General features: G+C 44.7%; 1 protein-coding gene across 1 annotated transcript in view; it reads left to right on the forward strand.

The window, feature by feature from the left end:
• The first annotated feature begins 481 nt into the window (after positions 1-481).
• Positions 482-23,125, forward strand: part of HS6ST1 (heparan sulfate 6-O-sulfotransferase 1) — a 259,625-nt gene continuing 236,981 nt past the window's right edge. Inside the window, exon 1 of the mRNA XM_084846714.1 lies at positions 482-1,121. Within this exon, the coding sequence (XP_084702840.1) occupies positions 604-1,121 (518 nt within the window). The 5' untranslated portion in view covers positions 482-603. The remainder of the gene's footprint in view (positions 1,122-23,125) is intronic.

The following is a 23,125-nucleotide window of genomic DNA, read 5'->3' on the forward strand; positions in this document are numbered from 1 at the left end:
GAGTCCAGAAGCGCTGGCTTCGCGGCGCGCCCGTGTGTGCCTGTGCCGCCGCCGCTCTCCCTTCTCCAGTGTGCGCCTGGAGCGGCGAGCCGAGCGAGAGGAGGCGACGGCGCTGTGCATGCTGGGCTCGGATCATGGTGGGGCTCGGCGATAGGAAGCCAGGCAGGAAGGGCTTGAAGTAGCGTGCGGCGGCGGCGGCGAGCCCCGCACGAGAGCCCGGAGGGCTGCCGCCGCCGCGTGTGGTGCGCGCCCGGGGCAGAGGCAAAGTCCCGCCGGCAGAGGCGGGACGGGGCTGTAGGGGAGGCGGGACCGGGGGAGGGGGCCATTTGGAGCCGCGCTCTGCGCCCCCGTCCCCGGCGGCTGGCTCTCGCCTCCCCCTTTTGCGGATCCGACTGAGGAGGAGGAAGGAGGAGGAGAGGGGCAGGGAATCCCCCCCCCCCCGCGCGCGCGCTCTTCCCCAAAGGGAGCCTCGGCGCTTTTTGTTGTTGGCTTGTTTGGAGGCGGCTGAGCAGCGAAAGGGGAGCCGCAGATCTCGGCGCCGCCAGCAGAAGCCGCCGCCGCCGCCGCCGCCGCTGCCTCCCCCTGGCTGGGAGATGGTGACATATGAGGCGCGCTGGAAGGACCATGGTTGAAAGGAACAGCAAGTTCCTGCTGATCGTGGCGGGCTCGGTGTGCTTCATGCTCATCCTGTACCAGTATGTGGGGCCGGGGCTGAGCCTGGGCTCGCCCAGCGTGCGCTCGTACCAGGACGAGCTCGACCTCTTCCCCACGCCGGACCCGCACTACGTGAAGAAGTACTACTTCCCCGTGCGGGAGCTGGAGCGCCAGCTGGCCTTCGACATGAAGGGCGACGACGTGATCGTCTTCCTGCACATCCAGAAGACGGGCGGCACCACCTTCGGCCGCCACCTGGTGCAGAACGTGCGCCTCGAGGTGCCCTGCGACTGCCGGCCCGGCCAGAAGAAGTGCACCTGCTACCGGCCCAACCGCCGGGAGACCTGGCTCTTCTCGCGCTTCTCCACCGGCTGGAGCTGCGGGCTGCACGCCGACTGGACCGAGCTCACCAACTGCGTGCCCGGCGTGCTGGGCAAGCGGGAGAGCGCCGCCGCCAAGCCGCCCAGGTGAGGCCGCCGAGGAGGAGGAGGAGGGATGCGGGCAAATGGCTCTCTTCCCCCGCCCCCCGCCAGCGCGCAGCTAGTTGATATTGATATACAGGTGTCTCCCCCCTCCCATTTTGTCATCACAACATCCCTGTGAGGTAGGTTAGCCTAAGCGAGAATGATGGGCTCCAGGTCGCCCAACGAGCTTTATGGCTGACTCTGCTTTCTGTGGCTACCTGCCCACCTGGTGCCTCCCAGGCAGGCAGGCAGGCGCCACGCCTGGATCTCCTGGTTGATTCTCCTCTCTGCTCCCCAGTCGTTGCCTTGGGTCTTGGAGCTTGGCCTTTCCCACAGCCTGCTTGCACCATTCACTGTGGCCAGTTCGAGGGCAGGGGGTGGAGGACAATTCACCCATGGCTTGGCTGTCCTGCATTTCCATCACACAAGAGTTTGCCTTGCTACTCGACCTGCATCCACTTTGGGCAGCTTTGGGGGTCAGGTTTGAAAGCAAGTTGAGTGCGCAGTATGACCGCTTTTTCCTGCTTGCCAGGCTCCCTTGCCTGTGTTCATTAGGTCGGTATCCTCAACACACCAACTTAGTCCTGCAAAGGTGTTCTCAGAGCAGATCTCTTCATTCTCCCCTCTTCTCTGGTCTGCACCTTTAATGGCTGCACAACAGATAGACATTCAGCAGGTCATTCATCATTGCAAGCTGATGCTTGGGGAGGGGAGAGAAGAGGGAGAATTACTGCACCTGTGGAATTTCTGTCAGTTGTGCTGGTGTTAAGTCTGTAATGGGAGCCTTGACAGAACGGTGTCCACAGCAACCTGAATGCCCTCCTGCTATTCTCACTGAACCTTTTTTGTGCCTCAGCGTACCTCACAATATCCATCTCCTCTTATGACACAATCACATGTTGCCACTGCTCTGCCCTGCTCTAGTCTATACTCTCCAGAGCTTGCCTTCCCCAAAGACTTTAACTTGGTCTCATAACCCATTTTAAATATCAGAGCTGTAATATGCACTTGCTAGATCTCCCCCTCCCTCCCCACATTTGAAGCCTAGCTTTAAAGAAAAGGACTTCTGAGTAAGTGCCGAGTGCCATTCCCTCATCCATCCCTATTACAGCCAATCCCCACGCATCTGGGAACAGGGGGCCAAACATTCTGAGTCAGATTGCCCGTGTAGTTTTCAGGCAATTTTGAAGCACTGCTTCTCTTCCCTCAGTTTTCACACTCTGGCAGGTAGCTCCTGGAATTCCCACATCACCCACACGCTGCATATGGGCTTTGCATTCTGTCAACCACAGACCTTTCTGTTGCTCCGCTGTCTGCACCTCACAATCCTGACTCTCAGAGTTGGTCTTATTCCTCTGTGCCATGTATCCAAGTCAAAATGCTACCTATGTTACACCTTATCATTGTGTTTCTGGGCATTGTGCTCCCTATGCTAGGTACCTTTGACAGCATCTACACTTTTTGCCACTTTCATGCTATTGTGAGCTTTGTCTTTGTCAGCTCTGGATCCTACTTAACGTACCTTACCTGTGCCAGTTTTCCTCTCCTGGAATCTGCTCTTCCATCCAGACAACATACAGCATACATTATTTCGGGAATGCACTGTATTCTTGCTTGCGTGTCCTTGTCCTGTGCTGTAGCCATGCCCTTAAATGTAGCAACTGTTCTCTTAGATTGTCTTGCTTTTCATCCCTCCTCTTGCAGTTACCTACCGACATGCCTGCTTGATCAGCCCTGTCCCTCCTTTTTAGTTGGCATAAATCTACCTTGTTGCAAACCATCCTTCATTCCTGACCTGGTTGCATGCCCCTTTGCCCAAAGGTGCATATGCACCCACTTCTTCCAGATGGCAACCACCAAAACATCTCTCCTCTTTCTGTGTTTGCTTGTGAATTCCATTTCATTTATCTAGATTGTTACGGTTCTGAAAGACAGACAGCTAAACCTCAATGTTTTGGAAGCAAGGGAAGTTCTCACCAGGCATGCTTCTCACCACATTATCCTCCTCCTCCCTCTTACTTCCACTTCTTTTATCTTAACTTTAAAATAAAGGTTTTCCTGTTATTTCTTCTTATATCCCTTGGTCTTTCCTGTAGGTTAGGTCAGTCCTGATCCTCAGGACTGGTTTTATTTCTTCATATCATTACAAATGCTTCTAATATCTTTCTTCCTAGTGTTAATGTCTTGGAGTCTTATTCAACGCACTGTTGTTCAGTCCATGTCTTACCTAGTGGCTTTAAATCTTTGATCATTGCTTCCCTTTGGAGTCTTTTGTTCCAGAGTTTACCTCCCATAGCGCCACAGGATTTTATGTTCACATTTATTAATGCCATGTGCTGTACATGTACATTGTTAATAAATATCCTTTATAATCCTTCCAGTCAGCCTTGGGAAACAGAATCGGAGGCTATTTTGCTTATCTCTGCTGCTATGCCCATTTCTTTCTCTCTTTTTGCCCTGTTTCAGTTAGACTTCTTCAGCATGAGGTGCTGCATGCAGTTATTAATTATATTTATTGATTCTACTGTTGCTGCTGCTGTCTTTTCAACCCATCTTGGTGAATATCGGCATTAATCATTCCAAGGCTGTCCTATGCTTTGTTGTTTATGGAGACTGACTCAGGAGTATCAAACTAGGGAACTTATCCAAAGTCTATTTAGATTTCCTTTCTATAAAGACAGACATGTGTAAACACTTGCAAACAATGTCCTCCATGTTTACTGTATTGACTTTTGGTGAACCATTGTAATGTAAGAAAATATCTTCTATGTGTGCTCATGTTCTTGGGGCTTTTGTGTTAGAGGGAAAAATCTGAACTTTGACCCACCCAGCTAGCAAATCATTAAACTTGCATAACGACCAGTGCACAGATTTATGGGCAGATCTAGTGGCATGTCTTCCTCCCTTGAAATAAAACGTACATGTTGATCTCGAAATGGTTTTCTTTTTATTGGACCAGGGAAAAGTTGGGCTTGAGAGAACATAGAGTAAGGGTTTTGTTATGTGTGTGCTGGGGTAGCAATGACCACTGAATTACTTGCTTCAGCTAAGTTATCCCAGAGAATTCAGAAACACTTTTTAAGGCTGTGTTTATGATGAACCTTATAAGGGATTAAATATCTTGGTTTTACAATGACCATTGGTCTGCCATTTCTCTGGCATCCGATGCTACTGAGCAACTATCATTATTTTACAATCTGATCCCATTGAGGTCAATGGTAGGTGTGTATAGGATTGCAGCCTTAAACTGATGTATTGCACACACACACAAAATGGCGTAGACAATAACATCCCAATATGCATGTTCTGATGTTTAGTCTTGGCTTGCCCTTTTTATTTGTTTGCCTGATGATGTCTTGCTTACGTTGAAGAAGGGCTTGATGTTCAGCCATGAAGGATCTGTAGTGATATGGAGGTTTAGCAATCTGCTGTTCATAACCTTGCCCTTTTAATATGCAATGTTCTGGCCACTCATTAACTCTGTACTGGGGGATATTTTTGATAATGCTAAACAAGAGCTGTTGGCTGACTCTGTAATATTGTCCTATCACATAGGCCTATTGTACTGCAGTCCATTTCAGCATGTCCACAGAAAGATAACATTTCTCCTGCTTGTAATGAAAACTGGCTTCATAAACAAGAGCTGTTTATGTAAAACTACTGGTGGAGAGAATTTCCTTTGTTGGGATAGAAAAGGGATTCATTCTTACATTATTTCCACTACAGTGGTGACTGTATCACTTCATTTCCCCCCTCTGAATAATGTATCTAGGGTAATGGAACAGCCTATGCTTTTCATGTCTGGCACACATTACAGAGCCTGCTGAGAGAAGAAAAATTCATTGGGTGATACCTTTTGTTGAACCAGCATCTGTTGTTGAAGTATGTGCATGATTTTGAAATTCACAGAGCTCTCTTCCTGTTGAAATTGGAGTTGCTGTTGACATTTTTATTTGAAAGAGCAGCCTATAGGAACGTTACTGCAGATGCATTTCACTTGAAGAATCTTTGCCCGCAATCATTAAGAATGCATATCAGACAGTAAGTTCCATTCTGTAGCACTTACTTCAGAGTTAACATGCATAGGAGCAGGCGGTTTGTTGCTTAAGAGTGCAATATCCTATACATGTTTACTGAGATGCAAGTCCTGTTGAGTTCAGTGGGGCTTACTCCTATTAGTGTGTATAGGATTGCAGCCTGAATCCCTTTTTCTCAAGTGCAACTACTAGGCTTACCATTTTGAATTGATGTAGCAGTCTCTTCCATTCTGTGATGTGCTACTCACTAATGTGCTCTTTCAAGTTATTGCATCAAAGCAGTAAGTGTAGGAAAGCCGTATGTTTGTTCAGGGGGGGAAGAGCTTGAGTTTCTCTAATGCACACTGTCAGTGTCTTACAGGCATTCTTGAAGGTCGTTCAGCAGCACTCATAAATACATACAGATCATGAGCTGAAAGATTGTTAACCTTGTAAGCGGTGCCATTTTAGCACTGCTAAGTGCATTCTTGCACTACATTCTGTAGCCTGTGCATGGTACATGCACTCAGGATGCCACGGCCATTGTTTTTTTTTCCTGTTCCAGGTTGAACTCCATGACATCAAGGCCATTTTCATAAGGAACACTTAAATCGCTTCTTGTCTTTCCCAAAGTCTCAGTGATGACATCACATTGGCCCCAATGCTGAATGTTCAAATGCATTTTTGTAGTTTGGGAAAGGGTATATGAAGTGCAGAAATATTGTTAGACAAATACACAATGTTACAACATCTTACGGATTACAGTTAAAAGCCCATACCTCTTCTTTGTCCCTCAGTTCTAAAAATGGATAGCAGGGTTGAGTTCAGGGGGAGGGAAAGAATTATTTGATGCACATTTGGTATACAATCCTTTTCCTCTATACAAACAACTCATATGTGCATAGATCTGCCTGACAATGGGCAATAAAGGATTTAATTTCATGACATGGAAAAGAGGACAAGACATGTGCAAGCCCCAATGAGCTGGATAGATGGGTCATAAGAAGAGCCATGCTGGATCAGACCAAGGGTCCATCTAGTCCAACATTCTTTTCATTCTGTTCTAGTCCAGTGGCCAACCAGCTGTTGACCGGGAACCCACAAGCAGGGCGTGAGTGCAACAGCACCCTCCCACCCATGTTTCCCAGCGACTGGTGTACATAGGCTCACTGCCTCTGGTACTGGAGGTGGCACATACGTAGCCATCGATAGCCTTCTCCTCCATGAATTTGTCCAACCCCCTTTTAAAGCCATCCAAATTGGTGGCCATCACAACATCCTGTGGTAGCGAATTTCATAGTTTAACTACGTCCTGTGATAGTTGTTGAAGAAGGCAAGGAATTAACATCACAGTCCTATGCATGTCTACTCAGAAGTAAGTCTCGCTCTTAAGTTCGAGTTAATCCCAAGTAAGTGTGTGTAGGATTGCAGCATAATACAGTCACCCTCTTCTGCTATGTACAAGAGTAGACCAATCTTCCATGAGGGCCAAAACAGGCATTGTGCAGGAGATCGAGGATCATCTTCTCTCTTTGTATTACTAATTAGCAGCCCCACATGGCTGCCGTGAAGATTGAGGGACATAGCTCCACACTGGGAGGGGGTTGATGAAGAGCATCTGGGTTTATGTTTTTGCTTGGCAGAGATTGGCTGGCCATGCTACTTTTTAAAACTCCATAGTGAAAGTAGTCTGTTGGTGTGGAAGGCCTGCCACATTCTGCTGCTGAGAACTGAAGTGCATTGCCTCTCTTTTTCTGTGCCTTTCCTCCCACACCCTCTATTTTTTTGCCTTTGCCTACGTCCCCCAATGTACTTTTTTTAAAACATGAGCTTCCTTCATAGGCTTACTTAATCTTGGTTTTGTGTGCACAGTTGTGTGAGTCTGTCACAGAAGTCTACCTGCTGAGCTTTACATTTGAATCTCTCACTGCTTGCAAAACTGTTGGGAACACCCCTCCTGTGATCACAGTCTAAAAATTAGAATAATAAAAAAATTACTCTGCTATCAAGCGACTTGGTTGGTTGGTCGTTAAAATGAAAGAATTACCCACAAGGATCTGGGCAGAAATAGACCTGTCTGTCTCTCAAGGTTTAAATACTGTTAAATAGATCAATGGGATGACTTACTTCTCAAGCATCTCTGACAAGCTGTTTTCAGCCCCTTAAGTTTTAAGCGAAACAACAGGGCCTTAGCATTGTAGTTGCTTTTGTTTGCATGTTGTGCTATGGACTTTCGCAGCTTGGTACCTTTTCTTTCTCCCTTGCTGCAAATTTGCGTTATCCATTGTGTGCACATTTGGAAGCTCTGGTGGCATCATGCCAAGAGCCAGGCTGACTTGAGATGTTTTACATACACTAACTTGACATTGTGTATAAATGCTTAGAGCCCCTTCTCTGCTCCTCAGTGGCAGAGCAGAGAGTTGGGTGCAAGACTCCCTGAGTTGTTGTTTATTTGGTCAGTCACTTCCGACTCTTCGTGACTTCATGGACCAGCCCACGCCAGAGCTTCCTGTTGGCCGTTGCCACCCCCAGCTCCCCCAAGGTTGAGTAACTCCCTGAGTAACAAACACCTACTTTGTTCACGTGCTCTGGTGCTTGGCACCAACAGAGGATCACACAAGAGGGCATCTGGAGGAACATCCCACTGACACTGTAAACATATATAGTTGCCTTATACCGAGTCGCACCATCTTCCTCGGTATTGTCTACTCAGTGGCAGTGGCTCTCCAGGAACTCAAGATGGGTCTTTCACAGCCCTACTTGGAAACACCACGGACTGAATCTGGGACCATCGGCATGCAACCCATGTGCTCTATCTCTGAGCCATGACCCTTCCCCTACGGCCAGAAAAGGGTGCTGCAAGTGGGGTTGAAGAGTGTTTTAGAAGTGAAGCATAGCTGGGCAGTTCTGCCTCCATTTGCCTTCCACACTGTATACCTGCTAGCACCATAACAGCTGTGCTGGGGGCTAATTGGTTTTTTGTGGGGTGGGGAAGGTTATTGTTGCAAATTGAGTCACTTATTTTAATGTAAATTAGGAGTAATACTGTAATGTTATTGCCATACAAAAGGTAGAAGAACTTTGCTTTTCTGATGCAGATCACTGAAGTCAATTGCATCTGTGTGGGCAGTTGACCATCTATACAACCCAGCTGTGGTTATCCTTGACTCACTCAAACACAGTTCTGAATGTTGATCACATGTTTGTATATTTTGGCTCTGTTGAACATGGTGGGACTTACTTCTGAGTAGGCACAAATAGGGTGGCACTGTAAGATGCTTGATTCATTAAAGCCAACCAGGAACCCCTTCCATTTACCCCTTATTTATGTCTACCTCTTTTAATCTGAGTTTGAAACAGTACCTTACAGAACTGCCCCATAAATGAAATGCTTGGGTGGGTTTGTGACACAGAGATTCTAAGCTAACACACTGAACTAAAATAAATATACCCTCTTAGGCTGCCATCAGTGCACATCAAGCTCCAAGTAACACAGTGGGACTTACTTCTGAATAAACATGCACAGGATTTCCCTGTTAAGAGTTTTCTCTCTCATACTCTGTAAGAGCCATTAAGAGCACTTCCCGTAAAAGAAAGGTAATAGAGTAGAACACTTTGTAGGGATGGAATAATCAGGGACTTGATAATCTCCCAAGTAGTAAAATATTTCACCATGTGATTAGGGCTGATCCAAAAGTTCTAGCCCCCACAGAAGGGTGCAGACTTCAAAAGGGGGCTGTAACATTTGAAAACAGCTTACCATGTGAATATCTGCCTTTGGACAGAGAGTTTCCCTAAAAGTGCCAACAATTTCAGGAATGTGCAGTGCCAATCTTGAGACTCAACATAGTTTGGTATCTACATGGGCAAACTGTTTTCCAAACATTATACCACCATTTGGCATGCTTCCATGCAAAAATGCTTTTTGCAATGCTCCTTTCAGAAGAGAACTTTAATGTTTAGCATATGTAGTATATAGAGCAGCTTTCCTCTCCACATGTGTTGAACTGCAACTCCCATCATTCCCATCCCCTCCAAGGTGCTCAGGGTAGCCAGTGGCCAAGCTGGCTGGGGATAATGGGAGTTGCAGTCCAACACATCTGGAGGGCATGGGTTGGGGAAGGCTAATACAGACTGTTGGATCAGGAAGACCCGGGCTCCGTTTTTCACTCCACCATGAAGCTGCCTAGGTTACCCTGGACCAGTTGCACCTCTCTCTGCCTGACTTGCCTCACAGAGTTAGTGTGGACCTTGGATGCTGCCCTGAGCTTCTGGAAGAAGGAGTGGGATAAAAATTCTAAGAAGTAAACAAATCATCCCTAAGCTTCTTTAGTATTAGCTTCTGTTTTTTTCACTTAACAGGAGAGGGGAAGATCCTTGGGATTTCTGCTGCTAAAGAAGGCAGTGGCTCTGTGCTTTGAATACATGGTAGTCTTGTTTTTGATGGTCTGGCATATGAACTCTTGAGTAGGCCTATATTGTTGTTTATTGCATTTATACCTCTCCACGGAGCTTGGGGCAGAAAACATGGATCTCTCTTTTTTTATCTTTACAACCCTATGAGCTAGGTATCCACAACAACCCTAGGAGGTAAGCTAGGCTAACAGAGAGTGCCTGCCCCAAGGTCACCCAGTGAGCTTCTTTACAGAGCCTGGATTTGAACATGGGTCTTACCAGTTAGACAACCTACCCCAGTGATGGGGAATCTATGACCCTCCAGATGTTTTTGGACTCCTAAATTCTATCAGCCCCAGCCAGCATAGCCAATGGTCAGGAATTATGGGAGTTGTAGTCCAACTATATATGGAGGCCACAGGTTCCCCACCCTTGCTCTATCCACTGTATCACACTGCTTCTCATCTTTCTCCTTTCGGCATTGCTTGCGACCTGTGTCTGCACTACGCTTGCTGTTCTCTTGATAACCTGTTCCTAGTCCACTTATTGATAGCCTTGGGGAGGTGTATTCTTGTGTATATGAAGAGCCAGTGGTACATGTGTTTATAGTAGACCTTAGTGTTGCATAAGTCAAATGGGACCTGGTGTAGCTATTTGCTAGGAAAAGCACAAAGCATAAAACCCTGATAGCTTGATTTGCATTTGGAAAAGCCCTTGTTCCTTTAAACAAAATTGTTGTGGCATCCTAGTCCAGGAGTGGGGAACCTCAGGCATGGGGCCAAATCCTGCCCTCTGAGGTTTCCTAGATGGCCCCTTGCCATTTCCCTCACCCCACCCCCTTTCCCTCATCCACCAGTCATTTGGTAGTTTCCTGGCTTGTGTGCAGTTTTTCCCCATTCTAAAAGGTTGAAATGCCTCTCCCAAGGCTTAGTTACTGGCTGTAAGAGCCTTAAGCTACAATATGCTAGCATTTGGGGGGTATTTTTTGGCCACACTCCCTTTGCCTTCAGCCCCGCCCATGACTGGAACATGACCCCCCAACGCTTCTGTGAAATTGCTTTTGGCCCTCAAGCTGAAAGAGGTTCCCCACCTCTGTCCTACTTATTGCTGAGCAGTTTTGGTGAATTGTTGTTTCTCAAACTTGCAAGTTTGAAGGTAGAATAGTTGCAAAAATTGTATTAGATCTGATAAAAGAATCTTTCTTACACACATGGATGCTATTGGCTGTGAGCCTCATTTCCCCAGAAGGGGCTATTTTCCAGCAGCAATTTAGGAGGGGCGTTCTTGTTGTTTCTGACGGAAAAAAACAGCTGTCTTTGTTTTCAGTTCTCACAATGGTTTTAACTGTGGAGGCAACTTGTTATGGTGATATTCTGACTGGCAAGGAATGTTACAGCTGGACACTTCCAAAATCAAATGAAGAGAGCAACTGTAGCGTGGCAGAAGATGGAAAGATGGATGCTCGCTACTACAAGTTCTTTTTGTTCTGGAACTGGGGTTGCTTATTGATAAACTCGATGCAACCTAACAAAAAAACAAAACAACCCCCCCAAACACTTACCTGTCCCATTGATTATCAGTAGGAATCATTTTAAGCATGTGCTTACTTCTCCCATTGAAATCAATGGGACATATAAAGCATTTAACTCTGGCTGGATAAGGCCTGCTTTGTTTTCCATTGTTCCTGTGAGAATTGGAATAATGGATTTGTCAGTGCAATATTTGGTTATTTTAACTCTACGGTAACACCTTCTTTGTAATCGCTGTATGTGCCTCTCTTGTTTTCCCAAAGAAATTGGACCATACAGTAAGGTGGCCTTCCCCAACTTGGTGCCATCCAGATGTGTTGGACTGCAACCCCCATCATTCCCAGCCAGCATGGCCAGTGGACATGCTGGCTCAGAATGCTGAGAGTTGCAGTCCAGCACATGTGGAGGGCACGAAGTCAGGGAAGGCTGCAGTAAGGGCTGATCTTATTTCCCTAAATCAATCCTTTTGCTGGATAGTGTTGCTAGGGCATTTTTACAAGAATATATAGGCTGGGATCAGACAGCACGATAACCCACACTCAAGGGTTGCGTATGGGTTGACTGGGGGTTGCCGTTGACCCATGGGTTGTCGTTATACTGTGGGTTATCGTGTTGTCTGAACCCAGCCGTGTGAAGAAACCATGGTTTGTTAACCACAAGCAACCCATAAAGAGAACCGATGGTTTGTGGTTGGGTGGTGAACTGTGGGTTGTTCATAGTTAACAAACCATGGGTTGTTAGTGCGGCTGGGTTCAACAACGCACAGTTCAACGACAAGCCAGGGCTCAACAACAAGCTACACTCAACCCATACTCAAGCCTTGAGTGTGGGTTATTATGTTGTGTGAAACCAGTTATATTCTGGTCTGGAATATGTGAATGTTTTCCATGTTGTACAAATGGGGTGGAGAACCTGCACCCTGTGGGGTGCATTTGGCCCTCAGCCACATTTCATGTACACACACACCCCAGTACCCTCCAGCTTTCCCGGTGCTGTGTGCCCATTCTTGCGCTCCAGGCTACACCTCTGGGAACAGCGGTTTCTCGTCCATTTCATGTGCATGTGCAGAAGGGATCATTCGAGAATGGATGGGGTGGGACAGAGAGGGAAAGAGTTATGCAAGGTCCTGCAGACCCTGCCCACATTTGACTCTGGCTCAACTCACCAACAGCTGAGACCGATTGACTGCCACCATTGGCTACATGGCTCAACAGCCTTCATAGAAAAGAGGTTTCCCATCCCTGGTGTAAGAAAAAAAGAAGAGCTTAGCTTTTAGATTGCATGTATATTTTAGTCAATACCGCTTTTTAAAAAATAGATCCTGATTAAACATCTCTTGTGAAACCAAGCCTTGTTCTGCCTATACTACAAATATTCATGTTTGTGGGCAGAACAGACATTGTTAGCAGGTCTTGTGAATTTTTACTGGTGGAGGATGCATTAAACAATACCCAATTCCTTCAAGTAAAATCTTTTGTAAAGGTCAACGTCTGCTGAAAGCAAGCAGCGTTTTGAAAGAAATGCTACACGGATAATACAATTTTTGTTTTTGAAACAAAGTCTCTCCCTTGTAGGAGTCTGGATTGCTTACACCTAGATGGTGTAGTGCGGTGGCTAATAGACTGAGCTCGGAATCAGGAAGACCCCAGTTTGAATCTCACCTCTGCTGTGAACTCATTAGGTGGCCTGAGGCAAGCCACTCAGCCTCGGTCCCCCCATCTACAATATGGAGACGATAACACTGACTTACCTTACAGGGTTGTTGTAAGGATTACAACTAAATCATGTGTGTGAAGTGCTTGGAATGCTTGAAAGCACTTATACAAATGTTGCTGCTGCTGCTGCTGTTATTGTTGTATTTATTAGCTCGTGAGCATATACGGGTGCAATCCTATGCATGTTTAGACAGAAAAACGTCCTACAACTCCAAGCATGCCCCAGCCAGTTGGCCCCGACTGGCTGGGGCATGCTGGGAGTTGTAGGACTTTTTTCTGTCTAAACATGCATAGGATTGTGCCCTAAGTATAGTTAGGAGTGTCATCATGTACTTGGGTGCCTACTTTAAAAATATGCCACTTTTGTCTTTGAACACCTGCTTCCTTATATCATAATCTCAGAAATGTTCAAATCCCTCTTCCCTGGAGGGTTTCTGATTAGGTATAACTACATGAGATGTTTCTTTTCCCTAGAAATAGGGTGTGGGGCTCTTGTCTTGATCTTAATTGAAAGGTGATTTGCTTTTCAACCAGGCATCTCAAAGCATGCTATCAGGCTGCTGCTGGGTAAGTATTACCTTTGGGACTCTTGAGGAGTACCAAGTGCTAACCAGTAACATCAAGGGAATTTTCATCAGAGCAGTCTACAGGAAGGCCTCAAAATGGGGATGGAGGAGACAAGCAGCTTTTCACTATGTTCTTTTCAAGGGCAGAAGATTCTAAAAAAACTGGTGGAGGTAGTGGAGTAGAGGAGAGATTTTATCTCTAACCACATGGATCTAAATAGTTGCTTCGTCATATATTTCTTTTAATCACAGCCATTTAATTTCTGCCTGAATTGTTGTTGACTTTACACAGGTGGTATCTGAAATATGTCTACATTTACTCTGCTGTGCTCTGTTTTACCTTGGGTTAGTACTAAATGCATCTTAACAGCTGAGAGGCTCTTTTAGAGGAACAATTCTTGGCAATTGCCTGTCATCTTTAAGAAGAAAACGGTGATTTGCAATTAGTGATTTTTATGCTAGCGCCACATCTTGTTACATAACTCTGGCTTATGAACCAGTGATTCTTTGTTTATGCTTTACCACAGATTACATTGCTGGCATTTTCTTCTTCAGTGCATTTTGATATTTACAAAAACTTTTTTCTTCAGTTTTTTAACGGGACAAATATAGTAAGTTTTTTTTTTTAGATGTTGACATTATCAACTAGACTTTTTGTATTCACTTTGTTTTGCACTTTCTGAAGCCCTCTTGTGTGTGTTCTGACTGAAGATGGAAGTAATGTGAATTTCAGAGTATTCAGTAAAACAGTTTAGAAATAAATACACAGTCTGTTCAGAGATGGAACTGAGTCAAGCACTTTTAGACCGTTCTCAAGAGCAAAATAAATTTTAGTGCTTTGCTTAGCACCAGAAATAGTTGGATTTTCCCCCCTCAGCCCCACCCCTTTGGTCTCTCTCTGAAAATTAAACTCTACAATGACTTCTCAGACTCCACTGTGAAAATTGATAGGCAAGGCTGCTTTGTTTTGATGCCTGGCCAATTTGACTTAAGCTGTTACATAGGATGGTTTATCCTTGCTATTTTTGAGAATCTGCTTCCAGGGTTTCATTGATACAGCATCATAATGGAAAAGGAGCTCATTTACATGGACCCCCAAAGTGACATTTGCATGCATCTTAAGGCATGTCTTTGTTTGCTCCTCCAGGTGCCTTTGTTCCCCAACATCTACCATCAGCAACTTCCCTGCTCCTGCCAAATCCTGTGCATATAGAACTGAATTGTGTGTGTTTAAAATAAGTGTGTGGTCCTCCCCCCCACCTTCAGTAATGATTGCTGTTAGGATATCTCAATGACAGCATTGTAAGCATAGGGGTGGGTGCGGTGGGGTGGGGGAGAGATCAATGTTGCATTGCTGAGACAAATTGCAGGAGATTGCTGACTCATCAGTTCCTGACTGCTTTTGCTTTTCCTAACGGACATGTTGAATGCATGAGGAGCAGAAGCATTAAAGTGTAATCATAATTGGTCAACAATTCCTTCTGTTAGCATACTTTAAATCAGAAAAGACAGGATTAATCTTGTGCTCCCCCCTGCCCTTCCCTTCCATTTGCCTGTCTTTTTAAGCTCCCCTTAAATGGGTTTCTCCAAAGCAAAGTGGCAGATACAAGTTGTGTTGCTGTATAAGAAGCTAGAATGAATAGCTCTACCCTGTCTGATGCTGTATCTGTCTGTTGAAATGAATCACTGTCTCAAAGAAAACATGTTCTGTGCCCCCTTGCCAAAAGCAAATGCATGCCCACTTCTAGAAACCTCTGGCATTTAGGGGGGTAGCCAGTGAAAGCTCTCTCTCTCCAACCAAACCAATTACTCGATCAGTTTCCCAGGGCCTCAGACTGACAGTGACTTCAGTGTTGGTTTTGTAGTCAAGATTAAATGTTCTTCCTTTGGCAGATTGGGTGGGTCAGCATAAAGGGGTTCCTAAGAAGGACCTGGACTGCAAGGAGGTCAAGTCAGTCCATCCTAAAGGAAATCAACCCTGAGTGCTCATTGGAAGGACAGATACTGAAGCTGAAGCTCCAATATTTTGGCCACCTAATGCGAAGAGAAAACTCCCTGGAAAAGACCCTGATGCTGGGAAAGATTGAAGGCAAAAGGAGAAGGGGATGGCAGAGGATGAGATGGCTAGATAGCATCACCGATGCAATGAATATGGACTTGAGCACACTCCGGGAGAGAGCGGAGGACAGGAAGGCCTGGCGTGCTATGATCCATGGGGTCACGAAGTCGGACATGACTGAACGACTGAACAACAACAAGAAGGAGAGAGGATGTGGTTGCAATTCTGTATCAGTTGAAGATATTATTCATGTTCTTCTAGAATGCTCTATCTCTAATGATCTTAGAGCCAAATATATTCATCTGTTGTTAAAATCACTGAAGGGAAGGTCATCTCTTGTAAAGGTTTGCTTTCTATTGTCTAATGCTGACAAATATGTATCCTTCAGAACATCTAAATTTCTTGTCAGTGTTTTACAGATGCATGTTACAAAGCTTAAAGGCTGTAAGAAAAATTATTCAATTTTTGAGGGTCTGTTAGTAGTGTTTCAAATTGTATAATGATCTTTTTGCCCCTGTAACTGTGTCTAATGGCAAATTGCTAAGATACCATAAACTGTTTTGGTTTGGTTTTGTAGTCAGCTAGCTGGGGCTTCCTAGTTCAAGGTATGTATGGCTGTAATAACCACAGGGAGGTGCATTTTCTGCAGTATGCGTCGTGCATCTACCAGCCTGGCTTTGTTTTTCCGTTGTGGTGATGCATAGATGACGAACAATGTTTGGCAGGTCTGCAACCCTCTCACGAAGACCAACACCTGAAATTGGACAAAAGCAGCCTGTTCCACATATCAAGGGAGGAAGGAGGCTGAGCAACATAAGGATGCGCACCGTTTGTGTCTCATTGAATCATAGCGTTGGAAGGGGCCGTTTAGGCCATCAAGTTCAAGTCCTGCTCAGTGCAGGAATCCAGTTTAAAGTATCCTTGACAGATGGCTGTCCAGTCTCTGCTTGAATACCTCCAGTGACAAAGAGTCTATCACCTGTGCCCTAGGCAGTTGACTCCATTGTTTGACTGCTCTGACAGTTAGGAAGTTTTCTCTGATGTTCAATCGAAATCTGCCTTCCTGTAACTTAAACCCATTATTTCCGTGTTCTAAAGTCTTGGATGATGGAGAACAGGTTGCAACCCTTTTCTGTGTGGCAACCCTTCAGGTATTTGAAAAGTGCTGTCATATCCCCCCTCAGTCTTCTCTTCTCAAGGCGAAACGTACCCAGTTCCTTCAATCTTTCCTCATAGGACTTAGTTTCTAGTCCCCTGATGATCTTTGTTGCCCTTCTCTGAACTCGGTCCAATTTATCTGAATCCTCCTTAAAGTGTGGTGTCTACAACTGGACACAGTATTTGCTGTAAGGTCTGACCAGCACAGAGTACAGTGGAATTATTACTTCCCATGATTTAGAAAGTATACTCCTATTGATGCAACCTAAAATTGCATTTGTCTTTTTTGCAGCCACATCACTCTGCTAACTCATATTTAGCTTGTGATCGACTACAACTCCAAGATCCTTTTCACACATACTATTGTCAAGCCAGGTGTCACCTACCTTACACTTGTGCATTTGATTTCTGTTTCCTAAATGAAGAACTTTGCACTTGTCTCTGTTAAATTTCCTTCTGTTATTTTCTGCCCAGTTTTCTAACCTATCAAGATCATTTTGAATTTTGTTTCTTTCTAGGGCATTAGCTATCCCACCCAATTTTGTGTCATCTGCACATTTGATAAGTATTCCCCACTATCTCTTCCTCTAAGTCATTAATAAAAAATGTTGGAAGAGTACAGGGCCCAGGATTAAGCCCTGTGGCACCCTACTCGATATCTCTCTTCATGCTTCCTTGTAATATTTGCAATTTGCTGTTGGAAAGCATCATCCACATCTTCTCCTTGGTTAGATGGTTGGTAGTAGATTCCGACCCCAGTATTGTTTTTATTCCTTCCTCCCTTTATTTTAACCTAGATGCTTTCAATTCAGACTTGTTCATTCTCTTGAATTTCTGTGCAGCTGTGTACATTTCTAACATATAGTGCAACTCCTCCCTTCTTTCTATGACTTCTCTTGTTTTTGAGCAAGTCATATCCTTCAATTGCTGTGTTCTACTCATGGGAATTATCCTACGAAGTCTCAGCTATACCTATTAAATTATATTTACCTTCTTGAATCAAGAGTTCAAGCTCATCCTGTCTATTTCCCATACTCTGAGTATTAGTATAAAGACATTGAAAGCCATTAACTTTATAGCTCCTGTGACTCCCCCCCCCCCCGCATTTTTATTCAGAGGTTTAACAGGCCCTACTACAGCTGCTCTCCCAGTTCCTGCTACAGTGCATGAGCCCTTATCAGTAGTCCTTCTCTCTGGGCTTTTGTCTCCATCCCCCACAGGATTCAGTTTAAAGCCCTCCTGATCAAACTTGCCATTCTTTGGGCAACACATTCTTCCCAGTCTTCATGAGGTGTGATCCATCTCCCGCCAGCAATTCTTCATTCAAAAAATATAAACCATGTTTCCAGAAACCAAATCTTTCCCAGCAACACCATCTTTATAGCCAGTTGTTCACCTCCAGAATTGTCTGGTCCTCATCCATGGGCTGGAAGGATGGATGAGAAGACCACTTGAGCCCCGAAGTCTTTGAGCTTCCTTCCTAGAGCTTCATAGTCCGACACGATATGGTCATAGCCTGTACTTGGCAGTATCATTCGTTCCCGTATGGATAAGCTGTCACTGGACCTGATGAGTTTGGGCAGCCATTCTGTCACCTCTTCAATCTGTGATCCTGGGAGACAACATACTTCTCAAGCCAATGGGTCTGGCCGGCACACATCCCCTTCTATTCCTCACAGTAGGGAGTACCATTCCTCTTGCTGCAGGGAGTGATTCCATCCTATCTGTTTCGTAGGCTTAATTTCCTGCAAAATCTGCTTTAGACCTTCCTCTGAAGGCTCAGAGCCACTCTATTCTGCTAGAGCCTCAAAATGGTTTCTTACTTCTCTGCCAAAGAGGAGAATTGTCCAGTGCAACCTCACAGTGCATCTCTCTACCTCATGGACCAAACCCATCAAACTAAACCGAGGGAAGGCAACATTGGTTTGTATCTGGCCTGGCTTTCTCTGTGGCTCATATGGAACTGTTGTTTTGTTTCATTTCAGTGTTGAGAGCCAGTGTGATGTAGTGCTTAGGGTATTGAACCAGGATGCAGGAGACCTGGGTTCTAGTCTCAATTTGGCCATGAAGCTCACAGAGCAACTTTGGGCCAGCTACTGGTAGTGTAACTAACCTTACAGGGTTGTTATGAGGATAGAATGAAGAGGTGGAGGATTATGGAAGGAAAGTTAGGAGCCTTGGGCTCCTCGGAAGTAAAGTGGGATATTAATCTAACAAATAAAACTTGTAGCCTTTCTTCCAAAAGGAAGCTCAAAGCTGCTAACAATAACGTACCAAACCACATATGATAATTTTTCGTATTGTTTGTTTTTTGATATTATCTAATAATAATTTGCTACAATAACCTATTGATCAGATTTCAAACCAGTACCCAAGGGTGGAAAACATCAACTCAATTAATAGACAGAATATGAAATTCATAAATAATAAGGCTTGGACTCCTCTGTTCCTGTAAAGGGTGGGGAGAAGGCAATTTCTGTCAACTGCTCCTCCATTTGCAGCCCTCTGCACTACATCCTACTGCATTCTCAAGGAGCAGATGTTTGGGGCACGCAGGGGGCTGCAGAAGGAAGGGACAGGCAGAAGAGCCCTGTGCTGTGACATGGTATTATGTCCATGGAAGGAAAGTTAGGATCCAGGCCCATACCAAATTCCTACAGTGCAAACGTTTCAATAAATAATAAGGGGATAATAAAACACAATAAATACATCAGTCAAAAGATATCCCCACTTATACCCCTGCTCTACTGAGGCTGCCTTCCTATTTACACTTTCCTGAGAATAAGTCCTGTGGAACACAGTGCGTCTTACATCCAAGTAAACGTGCATAGATTTGCACTGTAAGAGTCTCCATAGTTTCCCCTTAGTCTCTAGACTTCAGGAAGGAGCAAGATTGGATGTGGGCCATATTCTGCCCTCCCTGGAACTAGGCCTTCAACAGAACTCTGGGTTGTCTTGGAACCTCCCTTTCTACTGGCTAGAGAGAATTTCCAGAATCCTGTGAAAGAGCCTTGTCCAGCTGTCAGCTGCATGTTCCTCAATCAGATTTCTACAGTGCCACATTTTGACTCTGTGAAATTGTTTGTGCTGTTGAGTCTGACAGCTCTTTTGTTCCTAACTGAGCACAGTTTTTGGGTGGTGGTGATCAAAGAGAGAGGGGCCTGGCAACTTTCTCCCATGATTTTCCTTGGAAATGTACTGGCTGACTGGCTTTGCTGCTATCTCAAAGTGGCTTACAAACATTTGGAGTGTATATATATCTATATCTAGATAAAGATATATATCTCAGCAAAAATCAAATTGCCAGGAGCGCTGATGAGATGAAGCCCCTTTTTCTGCCCATCACTTGGGTTCTATCCCCTTCTCGTGGGATTGCTGTTTGCCTCACACAATCATTTGTGCCCCATAGGAGTTTTGTAGGATTGGCATCTGCTTGCTTGATCTGAGAGGTAGCCTTGGTTTGGAACTACCCCACAAATGGTTAGTAGCGATTGAAAACCTTTTAAAACCTCAATATTAATCCATTGAACTCCAGATGCACTTTTTCCCCTCCTCTTGCCACCCCCCTAACTCCAAAGGTGAATTAGCCCCACCAAGTTATTTGTATCCCTGTGGCTGGCCTTCAAACACAACTCATTTTGTTTAGATGTCTCCTCTCTTCTGCTTTCACCTCACCAGCCCCATGCTGAGGAAAATGAGGAATGAACTTGCCTGGTTCCTTCAAGGGCTTGGAGGTGCGATTTAAAAGTGCTGCACAGAAGAGAATGAACTTTTTATGGAGTTCAAAGGAAATCTTAACAACCTGGCCTTTGTTTCAATTTGCATACTGAACTAGGGTGTAAAATACTGTACTTCCTGGCTGTGTAGTTTTGGTGTTTGCCATTAGTCACATTTAAGTGGATTATAAATGGAAAGAGGAAAAATAAAGGGCAGTAATAAGCAGTGTTTATTGCAGTAACCAGATCTGGCACTGAATTGCTTGTATCTATGGCTTAAGAAAGTTTTGCATTGTTTTCTACAGAACTCTACAAGAGCCAAGTGCTGAGCTATTATGGAGATTTAGAAACTGGGCCTAAGCAATGTTTGGTGTTTTAGACTTCCTTGCCCATGCACCTCACTTCCTAAAGAGCAAGGATGCCATGCAAGACCATCTAGTGGAGGTCTGTGTAGCAGGTCCCGAAGTCAGCATGTTACCAACTCATGCCATAATAACCCAGTCCTCTTTGGTAGACAGCATGTCTTGTTTAAAGACAAAGAACATGACTGTTCCATCTCTTCAGTGTGTAAGAATTTGCTTGGGGCAATAGCATCTCTAGCCAATCATCTTCTCCCTTTCTGAAGCTTTGGTATGGGAAGCGTGAGGAGGATGAGCAAAGGGGTTTGTGCTGTTTTAGTGTTTCTATGAGCCAGGCGTGTGTTAGATCAGGCAAAGAGATTCTTCTCAACTGTTCACTCCACCCCCCTGCTGCCCCAGCCCTCCCCTCTCTTTTGGGCTTGGTAGGAAGAAGGAGAATGAATGAAGTTTGTGTTACATTTCTAATGAGGGGTGGAAAATGAATTCATCTTGTATGAATTTATTTTAAAAACTGGTGGTAAGTGTGTACGAACTGATGCTGCTGTAGATTAAATCACTTTTGTTTGTGTGTGTGTATAAGCCATGACTGCCCTAATAGTCTGAAGGAAAGAGAGCACATCCTTCTGGAGTCTCTCCCCGGTGAAACCTCAACGTGGCTATACAGTGCTTACAGCTGAAAGGGTGAGGAGGTGTCTTCCAAATCGCCACAAAATCTTGGGGTCTCCACACTTGTTTGAGATAGATAACACAGATACCAATCCTCCCTCCCCCAGCACTGCGTGAGAGATTTCCTTGTCTTCTCATTCCCTAGAGAGATCTGCATTGCCTTTGGTTTTAGGGAGGAAAAGAGCAGAATGGGAGGATATTTTATTTTTACATTTTGCAAAATCTTTGCAAGCTAGGCAGATTTTGTGATGCATGACAGCAGTTGCCTCTGATAAGCCTGGGGCATATGTGCAATTGTGTTTTGCCAGTTTTGTGATTTGTGAAAGCACCTATGGGATCAGTATTAGCATGTCTCGAACAGAAAATGGGCCACTTCCTCAAAAAGCACAGATTGCCTCAAAATCTACCGGTGCATGGATCTATAGGCTTGGTTCAGGCTTATTTTCAATTACATTTCTTTCTTCCTTTGAAAGAGAGCGTCTGTTCCCTATGCAGAGGTTCGTTGATCTTTTAAAATGCAAAAATGGTAACCTAAAATGGATACTAATGAAGAGATTTCAGTTGGGGAACTTTTATTTCTCTAGAAGCCAGTTTTATGGTTGATTTTGGGGGGGTGGGGAGAGAGAGAGGGAGAAGCTGAGTGCTCTGTCAGGATTTGGAGTGTAAGTTGCTTATTGTTATCATTGTTAAGAACTGGGTTGGTAACCAGATCAGGTGCCGATTTTACTTGGCATTAGAACACTTTTCCCCTTAGCAGGGTTGTTACTTTTCCCCTTGTACCTCCTCCAGTTGTTCCTACTAATAAAATCTAGAACTGCAGTCTTAGATGCAGGTCTTATAAATATAGTCTGACAGGCAGAATAGATGGAATTTGTTTGCTTGGTATCCAGCGACAAAAGCTAAGTGACCCTATTGCAGGATTCATAGCACTCGCCAATTATATAAATAAGAAAGAAAGAAACAACAGAGTATCAAAATATATATTTTAAGCTAAACATTTCAGCTTCCACCCCCATCAGTAGCAGTACTGTTAAATGGGTATCATGAGTGGCAGTTTGGAATGCCTGGAGATTAAAGTTCCTTAGGAGGAAAAGCAGAGGTATGATTGGTATACTGCGTACGAATTGTCCCCCAGATTAAGGCCATTGGGACTAAGAGTTCTTGTCTATAGCTCCAAAAATGTTCCCTTTTGTCAAGCATATCAGGGTCTTTTGTTTGTTCTATTGGAACCAACTGTAAATCCGAGAGATGTGCAACTGAATTGAAACGTTGTGCAACTGAATTGAAATGTCATGCAACAGGCTGCTCCAGTTTTTTGGTTAGAACCACAGATATGTGGTTACAGAATCTTGTTCTTAGATCCATTGTAGTTTTCCCTACATATTGCATACGACATCCATTTTTTAACATTCAATTAAGTACACCACATTAGTAGAAGTGCATGTTAACGATTGTCTAATGCAATACATTGTGTTAGTAATTGTGCTCCTGAAGAAGTGGTTTCTTGGAGGTAACTGCAGGTAGTGCAACACATTGATTTACAATGCTATGAGCCTGGGTTGCAAATATCTTGTTTAAGTGTAGCTTTAACTAACCATTTATGCAGATTGGGTGGTTTGCTGAACGAGATGCATAAAAAATATAGTCCAAATGGCCTTAATCTGGAGGACAATTCATAGAATCATAGAATAGTAGGGTTGGAAGGGGCCTACAAGGCCATCGAGTCCAACCCCCTGCTCAATGCAGGAATCCAAGTCAGAGCATCCCTGACAGATGGCTGTCCAGCCTCGTCTTGAACGCCTCCAGGGTGGGAGAGCCCACTACCTCC

The sequence above is a fragment of the Heloderma suspectum genome, chromosome 3 (genome assembly GCF_057233095.1).
Source record: "Heloderma suspectum isolate Gila_16-S chromosome 3, 16-S_ref, whole genome shotgun sequence".
In the NCBI taxonomy this organism is placed as follows: Eukaryota; Metazoa; Chordata; class Lepidosauria; order Squamata; family Helodermatidae; genus Heloderma; species Heloderma suspectum.